The following is a 10,766-nucleotide window of genomic DNA, read 5'->3' on the forward strand; positions in this document are numbered from 1 at the left end:
TCCGAACATTCGATGTGACGGCAACCCTAGAAAACTTTTTGGGAACTAAACAGGGCCATAGCCACCTCACGCTCACCATACCGCACTTGTACACGCAAACCGGCAACCACCATGGGTCGCTTCTGCTTCCCATGCCTTTCTCTAATTGCATGAAATGTTATTCTTAAAAATTATGTGTCAACAAAAAAAAGGGAAAAAAAGTCCTACGACTACTGGTTTGCAAAGAAAGGAGTAAAATGCATCGCCGGCCCTTGAACTTGGCAACGGGTGTCATCTAGGTCCCCGAACTCCCAAAATGCACATCTGCATCCCCAAACTTGTTAGTTGGTTCACGTGAGATCCTCAAACTTGTTAATTGGTTCACGTGAAGTCCAAATCAATATTAATCTTGTTAAACCACCAGCATGTCAAGCTGATTAGGCGCTGTGACATGTGGGACCCACTTGTCATATTTATATCCTCCCTCCTCTTCCTTCCTCGGTGCGGTGGCCAGGGCTGCGGAATGCCGCGCCGCGCCAGTGGCCGATGGCCACGAACACGTGCCGGTGGCTAGGGCCGGGGTGCCGCGCCACCCCGGCGGCTGACAGCCCCGCCCGCGCGCCGGAGGCCGGGTGGGGGCGGCGGCCACGCCGGCGGCTTGCAGGGACGGCGGCCTACCACGCCGCGGCTCCACCCACGAGCAGGAGGCGGCGGGGCGCAGGGTGCCGCGCCACGCCGGTGGCCAGGGCCGGGGGTGCTACGCCGCCCCGGCAGCCGAGGGCCACGCCTCCTCCGGCCGGCCCCGCCTCGGCCGCCGCACGGCGGCCTCCACCGCCTCACGCCGCCCCCTCCGGCTGCCGCCCCTTCGTGAGGCACCGCACGGCCAGGGGCACCGCACGGGCGCCTCATGGCCAGGCCACGGCCGCCGGTGCGGCCAGGGCGCTCTCTCTGCACCTCGCCCTCGCCGGCGGTCGATGGGCGGCGCCGCCTGGAGCAGAAACCGCCGCTCCGCACCGGACAGCGGGAGCGAGCTCCACCGCGGCTCCACCCCACGCTGCGAGCGGGAGCCGCTGCGTGCGTACTTCGCAGGGCGCCACCGCCACCGCATGAAGCGTCCCCACATAAGTAGAGACGAAATGTAATACAAATATCAGTCCCAAGAGGCTGATAACATATTTATTACATCAGATGGTTCATTACCATACAAACCGTCGAGGTAGTGGGCACTGAAGCGCCACTATCACGAGGGACAACATAAGTACTACAAGCCATACTAAAATGTCAACGAAATCTAAGATAGCATCAGAGTCTTGCGCCATTAGTAGCTTCCCGTGGAGACCCCGAACCACAGGCAAGGTTGGGTGCAGGACGATCACCTACTCAACATCTTCAATGAAGTCGGGATCCTCTTCTGAAGAAAAACCACAAATATGTATCGGGTGAGTACAAAAGTACTCAACAAGTCCAACCCCATCCACGGAGGGGGATAACACAGATATGCACAGGATAATTCAAGGATAAGGCTGAGGTTCATTTGCAGTAAAGCTAGATTTTACACATGCAAGGATTTATTTTTAAAAAGGATTTTCTCAAGGCGATTCTTTACTAACCGAGTAGTAAGCGGGGTTGATCCTACACAAAGGATCTAAGTTTTAATGCTAATGGGCTCCTCATCCGCAGTAGCTCATGGCATAACTGCCGGACACTCTTCCCAAAACACTCACGCCAACCCAACCCAATCCCAGAAGAAGTGCTAGTTGTGTGACCAAACCGTAACTCGCCCAGTACCGTGGGCACGGCTATTCGAATAGGTTTTAAACTCTGCAGAAGTGTGTAACTTTACCCACAAGCGGGATACCACAGCACGATCACCTTAGTGTCGGTGCAGATCCCAACAAAGCCATTACCCACCTTAGTTAGACCTGACTAGGCAACACGGACTCCACCAAGGGGTCATTGACCTTTCACTGAGGTTTAGCCGAGGCATAAGTCACCACGACTTTATCCCTTCTCCTAGATCACCTGTTGCTCTCAGCTCTCCTGATGGCTATCAGACTAACTAGTGGAGTTTATGCTAAGCCGTTGCCACACATAATAGTCGAGTGGTTTGCATGATTGTTGGGTTAGGCAAGATGACACATCAACTTGGTCCTTAGTTGTGACAGGATGATATCTCCCAACCTTCTTGCTCTACCACAACGGTACGAGCCTCCAACAGATGACAATCCACCCAGGGAATGCCATTCATCAATCCCATCTGAACATCCTTTTCTTTAGTTTCCAAAAATTTCACGTTTTCCCTTCTCACACACTCACACATTTTCCTTTTATAAAACCAATTGAACCACGTTTGTTGTGTCGTAATTTAAACGCAAGGTCCTAAGCATTATAGCAGCGATTAACATCCAAATAGAATAAATCATATTTAGACATTAATCTGTGTGGTCAAGGAATGGTTATAACAAATCAAGTGGTGGCTATCCAACCATGTTTTCAGCAATAAAAGCATATGCAATTTGTAAAACAAGCCATTAGATTGTGTTTATAAAACTAGGTCCAAATATGCAATCCAAAGATGAGATTGAACTTGCCATCTTCAAAGCCTTCCGGGAGTTTCTGCTCGCGGTACGGTTCTTCGGGCTCCGGCTCGCGGTACTACTCGGCAAACTCGTCGACGGTTTCTCCCTCGTTCACTCCGGTATCTACGGCGCACACAAACAAACACACAATAAATAAAAAGAATTGCATGTTTTACCGTTGAGCTCGAATCAGAAGAATTTTAGATATAAAGATAGGAAGAATATTTTATGGGAGATTTTCTAATGGCATGGCTAAAATAATGTTGGAAATGGTATGGTTGAGTTTCAGGATAATTGGAGGATTTTTTGCGCATGAAATGATAGGCTAACGAGGGGTTTAGTCTAAACCGGGGTTCAAGGAGAGATGAAAATAGGATGAATGTATAGTATATGATTTTATAGGAATTTAGAAAGAAGAATCATTGAAATTGGAGTCTGTATGCATGAGATATTGTGGTTACAGTATAGGGCTTTGATTAATTCCGAAAATAGATTAACACAAATGAAAGGGAGCTGTACGTGGTTAGCTGGTGGGCTGCATGTTCATTTGCGGGATGGGCTGGTGGACTCGTTCATTTGTGGGCTGCGTTAAAAACAAAAGATGCAACTGAAGGAGGGAGGGGGTCACGGGGACAGGGACGTCCTAGTCGTCCCCTTCCCTCAGCGCCTCCATGGCTGGGAGCACGAGCTCACGGAGCTCGGCCGGAATGGTGCTCCCGACCTCCGTCCTCGAATCCGAGGGCATGGGGAGAGAGACAATGGCGGAGCCAGGGGGTGCAGGGGTGCTCAAGCCCCCCTACCACCTTGGCTTCCATGGAAGCCCCCCTACAAATTTTGTGGATGAAGAAGAAGGAAGGACAAAATTTTGAGGAGGAAGAAGGAATGAGAGAAGGGAGGAGGGAGAAGTAAAGGAGAGCCCCCTAGCTCTGGATCCTGGCTCCGCCGCTGGAGAGAGAGGAGGGAGAGGGGATTCGACTTTGGTGACTCCGGGCATGGGAAACGAGGGTTGGCTTCGGCGGCCGCGGCGGCCATGACTACGGCGTCCTGCAGCTCGTGGGGAGCTCATTGGTGGCAGGGAGAGTGAAGACCACGTATTGGGGATGGTAGAGGAGGGCGTGGAGCTGCTTACCCTGGAAGGAATCGAACCAAGACGGCTCGACGAAGGAGATCGATGGGTAGTCTGTCCTATGTACGAAAACAGTGGAAAACGAAATTGGAGCGACGGGGAGGATGGGCGGCGTGGCTGGATAGTTCGGCGAGTTCGATGGTGGCGAGGAGCTGCATGAGGGCCTATTTATAGGCGCTGGAAGGCGGTGGAGGGGAGGGGGCAGTGGTGGCCGGCCGGCGAGCATCTCGGGCGGCCAATAATGGTGCTCGGAGTTGGCGTGGCGTCGCGGAGCGGCGGCGCGAGCGGCAAGGCGGCACAGGGTGACGGGACGGCTTGGGCAGGCGCAAGCGGGGGAGGCGGCGCTGTACTTGACGACGGGCGGCGCGGCGAGCGTCCGGGGCGCGTGGTTCACGTGGGAGCAGGGGCATGCGTGCGCGCGGGGGCAGGGAACATAGGGAAGAAGGAGAGAAGGATAAAGGAAAGGAGAAGGGAAAAAGAAAAGGAGAAAAGAGAAAAGAGAAAGAAAAGGGGGCGCCGGCGGGATTCGCGGCGACGGTCGTGATCATGCGACGGCCTCGGCGGTACGCGACGCACGTGGAACGAGGAGAACAGAGAGATGAGACGGTGATTGGTGCGGATGTCAGGGCGGCGAATCGCCGGAAAGGATTTCGGGAGATTAGGAGCTCGGACGAGAAGGGGTTTAGAAATGATTTGAGCTCAATGATGGAAATAATTTTGAAAATTATTTTTAGCGCGTGATTTATCTTGGCTAATTTTTGGTTTGCTACACCACAGCCGTGCCGCCGCGGCGTGGTAGGCCGCCGTCGCCGCTGCACCGCACGGGGGGAGGAAGGCAAAGGAAGGAGGAGGACGGATCTGACATGTGGGCCCCACAAGTTAGGTCCACGTCAGCGTCCAGTTAGGTTGACACGTTGGTGGTTTAACAAGAGTAATAGTGATTTGGACCAAACGTGAACCAACTAACAAGTTTGGGGATCCAGATGCGCATTTTGAGAGGTTGGGGACCTGGATGACACCCCCTGCCAAGTTTAAGAGCCGCCAGCGCATTTTACTCAAAAAAGTATCTTCTTCAGTGCTTACACCGAAAAATACTCCTGTCATTGGCCTTGTTTGGTTCAAGCTAGCATTCCTAGTGCACATAAGCCGAGAAAAAAAATCTCATATGCATGGAGTGCTAAATGAAGTCTATTTGCTAAACCTTTATGAGGATGGGTATAACTTTTTGCGACGAATCTAATGACGGTAATTAATTGATGATTGACTACAGTGATGCTACAATAATCGTTCTCTAATCACGCGGCCCAAGGTCTCATTAAATTCTTGAGAGTTCTTAGCGTAAGGGTTTCGTAGTTAGTTTTGTAAACTGACTTTATTTAACACTGTAATTAGCGGTCAAAGTTTTCTAGTACTTAGAGAACCAAACAGGACCATTATGATCCCAATAAGTTGCTGTGAGTGCACCTGCTCCTGCTGGGCAGAAATGCCGCAAATACCAGACCAGTGATGTTAGCTCCCGCGGACAAATGTTCCCTTCCACGGCATAACCACAAGCCAGATCGAGCAAACGCGCGATGCAACGGATCGGAGTCGCGCCTCTTCAGCCACCCACCGCCGGGATTCAAAGTTTGCGGCCGATCAGAGAACGCCAACCAAGTACAGGCACAGCGACCAGCTGCCACGCACATGCGGCGCACTCGAGCGCACGCGAAAAGTCTGCGCGTCTCAGGCCGGCGCACACACGAGTTGAAAGCAATCCAACGAGATGCTGACTACTGTGGCGGTCGAAAGAGCTGTGGCCTGCCATTTCAGAAGGCATCCATGAACCATGTTCCGTCCAACAGATGTTCGGAGGGATTTTCAGGTACTAATTAAAAAACTAATTTCAGAACTCACTTGAAACCACGAGACGAATCTTTTGAGGCATTTGACCGCGTCATTAGCACATGTGGGTTACTGTAGCACTTATGGCTAATCATGCACTAATTAGGCTTAAAAGATTCGTCTCGTCATGTACATCCAAACTGTGTAATTAGTTTTGTTATTTAATTATATTTAGTGCTTCATACATGTGTTTAAAGGTGAGGTGAAAATTTTTGGGAACTAAACGGCCCCTAGTCAGCCAGTTCAAAGATTCCAAACGGGCACGACGACACGAGAGCACACGAAGTCCATGAGCACAGCACAAAGGCAGTCGTACGAGCACGATGTGCCCCCATCATTTTCTGTCGATGATCCACACACACGGACACACCTTCGCCCGTTCCCTCCGTTTGCTTGCACATCCTTCCCAGATTGCGATACAACCTCGTCATTTCATGACAGTTGACAGGAACGACGCGTGCTTCGCTGCCTTTCGCAGATGTTTCTGTTTCAACCACTAATTGGTCTGTGATCTGAGCAACGACCTGTCCCTGTAGACTGTAGAGTTGTTCGTCCCTGATGTCTCTCTACATTGCCGCGGTTGTTGCTTCGGACCGAGACATGTCAAGCAGTCTTACCAAATGTTCATACGTCTGCTGTCTGCCAAATGGATTCTCCTATCAGTTGTTCGGAAAGAAGTGAACCGCCAGTCAAGCTGCTGGTAGCAGGGATTGCATTATCGTTCGATAATCAACGATTATCGACTCATAATCGAAGCCGATTTTAGCGATAGTCGCGATTATCATGATAATCGAAGCCAATATCAACGATAATCTGTATTGATTATCGCTACCGGGCTCCACTGATAAATACCTTACCGTTGGTAAGGTATTCCCTGGCTGGTAGTACAAACGAGTACTAAAGAAATTGTTGATGAGTAAGGATGCTGCAATAATCATCAGAATCTGGAGGCCTAAACAATAAGCGGTCAGCGGTCGACGAGTCATGGAGCCAACCACCGCGAAAGAATACACTGCTACACCTACATGGAGGTGTGATAACCTATTAAAAGCAGATACCGGTGACACATGCATGTACCTGGCGCCACAGAGCCGGCATTGATACAGTGAGGAGAAGAACACAGTGCCGTGAGGAACGGCGTCAGCCTAATGACACGGACGCTTAAACCATTCAGGGGAACACGGCCTGAATGTTCATCATCACGTGCTGCGGAATCGTGTCCCAGGCGGCACCAATTCCCATTTAATTTCGCGATCAACCTTTGCGTTGCCCCCAGCGCCGCGATTAATGCCGAGGAGGCAGCGATCAGCTAGACGACACGCGCATGGAAGCAATCGGAAAGAGACAAGGGCGTGCGACAAGGGCGAGAGCCGAGAACACAACAGAAAGAACTGATATGATCCTTTCAGCTTACTTGCTGTAACATGCTCCCAAATCTAAAAAAACAAAAGAACAGCGAGAACAGACAGCGGGAAACTCTAGCTGCTAATCGAACCTGGCGTCTACTGTTTGTTTCCTCCGACAATCCTTCCATCCTTTTGCCCAAAATCACAGCGCTTGGGGGTTGGGGTTCAGTGGTTCACTACCTGCTAGCTAGTGTTGCTACAGGATGGGCGAGGTGCTCGGATTCCTCTCCCACGGCGTCGCCTGCGGGCCACGGCCGGCGACGAACGTCTCGGCGGCGCCGGCGCCGGTACCGGCTATCTCGACGGCGCCGCCGATGGGCTGCATGAACGCGGGGAGCCCTCTGCTTGCCGACGCGCCGGTCGGGCTCACCCCTAGCCCCAGGAAGTCCAGGGTAGCCGGCTTGCCGCCGAACAGCGACGTCTGGCCCATCATGAGCTCCGGCAGGCACACCGGCGCGCCGGTGGAGTCGTACGGCAGGCTGAGGCCGAGCCCGGCCGACAGCACCGGCGCCGGCTCCTGTTCCAGCCGCGGGGGCCATTGCTGCAGCGACGTCTCCGCGAGCGACACTTGCATGGCGTCGTGGTAGTGCTGCTGGCCGGACGACGAGGCCCCCGGCGATGACGAGGATGCGTCGAGGCCCAGCCCTCGGAGGAACGAGGAGGTTGACGACGTAGCGCCCATCTGCGCGGCCTTCTGGAGCAGCGCGGTGGCGGACATGTGCGGCGACGGGGAAGGCGGCGGGGGTGGCGCGAATTGTTGCCGGTCAGCGGCTACTGGTGCCGAGAAGATCGAGGACGACGCGTCCGTGGCGAGGCACAGTGATGGGGGCTTGCCAGGCATCGCGCGCTCTGGGCGGCCGACCCCGCCGCCGAGGTCCGGGAAATGCGGCGCTGGGGCCATCGACGACGGTGCGAACATGCCGCCGATCAGGCCCTGCGATGTCCCCGCGACGCTGCTGCTGCTGCTGGCGCTGACATTCGCAGCTGTGACCGAATTATGCGAAAGCACCGGCACCGCCGCCGCCGGAGAGGGCAGCGGCGGCGCAAACTGAGTGGGCTCAGGCGCCTTGGTCTCCGGCTCTGCATGCATTGCAACAAAGCATTAGCAAATCACGAGCAAGGACTAGATTCAGACCGGATTGATTACTGTAAATTGTAGTAAAGCGCTAAAAGCCCGAGCAATAAAGACAGATGCAGAAAGCAGCGAGCGCCATGATGGGATCTTTCCCATGTGTTCGTGGGCGCACTTTTTTATCATCTGATTCAATGTTCTGAGAAGTTCAGAAAAGCCGCGGTGGATGTCGTAATCAGAAGCACCTTTGCATGATCCCAGACAGAAACCAAGAACAATCCAGCCCCGAGATTTTAATCGCCGCCATCTCCCTCGTGTGAAGTAGTCATGGCGGCAGCATGTGAGAAATGGTGTGATCGAGTTCGGGGACGCGTGCAAGAACGCAGCCCTTCACCCTGGCTCTGGGACAAGGGTGCATTTTTTTGTAGCCCTCCTAGATCCTGACAAAAACCATGAGGCCCCTCTAGTGGTTGCAGCTAGGCCTGAGAGAAACCTTCTCCTATTTCCACCCGCCAACCCAAGCATGCATTGAAGGTGTACATCTTGCTACAAGGACTATCGAATTTGACCACAATAAGACAAGCACACAGCTACTCATGGTGACAAGCATAGAAGTGGACTGACCATTACGTTGGTCCGCACGGTGAGGAGGAGCAGGCGGCGGCGGGGGCGGTTGCTGCCTCAGCGGCCCCGGCGCGGCAGGTACTGGCGCCTGAGTTGGCGGGGCGGCCGGTGGCGGACCGACGGCGGCAGCCGAGCCCCCGTCGTCCTCGGCGGGAGGCGCCTCCGCGCGCGCCTTGGCGCTCTCCTCGGCGAGCGCGTCGCAGAAGGCGCGGTGAGTGATGAAGCTGTCCCTCCTGCATCGGGCGCACGGCGAGTCAGTCAACGGAATTGGTGGGTGGAGGAGCAATTGCCAATTGATGAGGAGGGAGGTGTGGCCGCCCCGGCGGACGGACCTGGAGAAGAGGGTGCCGCAGTCGCAGCGGTACTCCCGGGAGCCGCAGGTCTTGACGTGCGCCTTCCAGTCCGACTGCACGGCGTACTTCTTGGAGCACTTGTCGCACTTCCACTTCTTCTCGCCGTGCTTGCGGCAGAAGTGCTTCTTGATGCCGGTGAGGTCGCCGAGCGCGCGCGACGGGTCGTGGTGAACGCAGCTGGGTTCCGGGCACACGTACACCCGCTTCCGGGGCTCCTTGCCGCTCCGCTGCCGGAGCTTCCACGGTAGGTTGTGGCCCCGGCGGTGGAGCTGCAGGTTCTGGTCCCGCTGGAACCCCTTGTTGCAGATCTCGCACACGAACCGGTTCGTCGCCAGCAGCGTCTTGGGCGACAGCGCGATCACCTCCGCGTCAGGATCTGCACCACCACCGGCGCCACCGGCGCCACCATCAGCCCCGTCGCCGTCGCCATCGATCACGACAAAGAGCTACACCCGGCACGCACCTCGGACCACTAGACGACGACTAAACAGAATAGAAAAGATCACTCACCTGGCATGCCGGGGAGGGCACGCTTCTTCTTGGCGGGCGGGCCGGGCGGCGGCAGCTGCGCGGCCCCGCCGGAAGACGACACGGCCGCCGTGGGCGTCGCCTCCACCTCCATACCGGAATCTTCGCTCCCGCAGAAAGGTCCGTGGCCGAGAGGATCGCAGCGCACTACCGGAGCCCACGAACCGAGCAGCCGCGAGCATAAAAGGCGCGGGGTGGCGGCGATGGCCGCGGCGGCAACCACCGGTCGTCGCCGGCTGGTTCGCTCCGCCCGAGTGCTTGTGATGGAAGCAAGCTAGGGACAGCGGCGTCTGACGAGAGCGAGCGAAAGAGAGAAGGGGAAGGGTGGGAGCAGCCGCAGAAGCGGATAAAAAAGACGGGGGATAAGGGAGGGGAAAGCCAAGAGAGGGCAGTGGCATTAAGTGGGGGAAGGTGAGCACACCGGGGCGGTGAGGGGCGACGTGTAGCGATCGGCGCCGTACACGTGTCCGCAGGCGGCGGACGGGATGGGCATCTCCGCTAGTGGAGTCAAGCGGGGCGCCCAGCCCGGCAGGGGCCTTGTCGTGTAGTGCGGGGGCTAATATTCTTGGGGGTTTTCCTGCGCAGGCGGAAAAGGGTGGGGGCGAGCACTGTTTGCAGGGAGTGATCCAAACAGATCACAACCTTTAAAACCCGTAAACACAAAAAAAAATCATAACGAATATTTAGACACATGTATGGAGTACTAAATGAAATTTATTTATAAAATTTTTTGCATGGATAGGCTGTAAATCGCGAGACGAATCTAATGAGCCTACATAATCCATGATTTGCAACAGTGGTGCTATAATAATCATCTACTAATTATAAATTAATTATAGATTAATTAGCATTATTAGATTCGTCTCGCGATTTGCAACCTATCTGTGCAAAAAAATTTGTAAATAGATTTCATTTAGTACTTCAAATTAGCAATATTTCATGCCAAAAAAAATTTGCGTTCCAACTAAACACGGCCTCAGCTTTGATTGCGTTGCTTGTAATGGAATTCTGGTGCTTGTGCTGGAACCTGAGGTACCGTCAGCTCGTAAAGCAACTTGCCCCTCCTCGCGTCCATGTGCGATTTGGTGAAAGGGCATGATACGACCGTCTTATTGCCACACATGTGATTCATACTCCGAAGTCCGAACTTGACAACACGTTTGAATTTGGTTTAGGTTTGGTGCATCTTTCTTTTTTTTTTCAAATCGGCGTTAC

At 54.2% G+C, this 10,766-nt stretch overlaps 2 protein-coding genes across 2 annotated transcripts; one reads left to right on the forward strand and one right to left on the reverse strand.

The window, feature by feature from the left end:
• Positions 1-525: 525 nt before the first annotated feature.
• LOC120648230 (transcription initiation factor TFIID subunit 4-like) lies at positions 526-1,089 on the forward strand. Its single transcript, XM_039924964.1, has one exon. It carries the CDS (start codon positions 526-528, stop codon positions 1,087-1,089), a length of 564 nt encoding a protein of 187 aa, XP_039780898.1.
• A 5,832-nt stretch (positions 1,090-6,921) lies between these two features.
• LOC120646983 (zinc finger protein ENHYDROUS-like) lies at positions 6,922-9,927 on the reverse strand. Its single transcript, XM_039923557.1, has 4 exons — positions 9,534-9,927; positions 9,003-9,399; positions 8,671-8,903; positions 6,922-8,054 (listed from the first exon to the last, which is right to left on the reverse strand). The coding sequence occupies exons 1-4, from the start codon at positions 9,643-9,645 to the stop codon at positions 7,171-7,173; spliced, it is 1,626 nt and encodes a 541-aa protein (XP_039779491.1). The 5' UTR covers positions 9,646-9,927; the 3' UTR covers positions 6,922-7,170.
• Between the last annotated feature and the right edge of the window lie 839 nt (positions 9,928-10,766).

The sequence above is a fragment of the Panicum virgatum genome, chromosome 9K (genome assembly GCF_016808335.1).
Source record: "Panicum virgatum strain AP13 chromosome 9K, P.virgatum_v5, whole genome shotgun sequence".
Classification (NCBI taxonomy): domain Eukaryota; kingdom Viridiplantae; phylum Streptophyta; class Magnoliopsida; order Poales; family Poaceae; genus Panicum; species Panicum virgatum.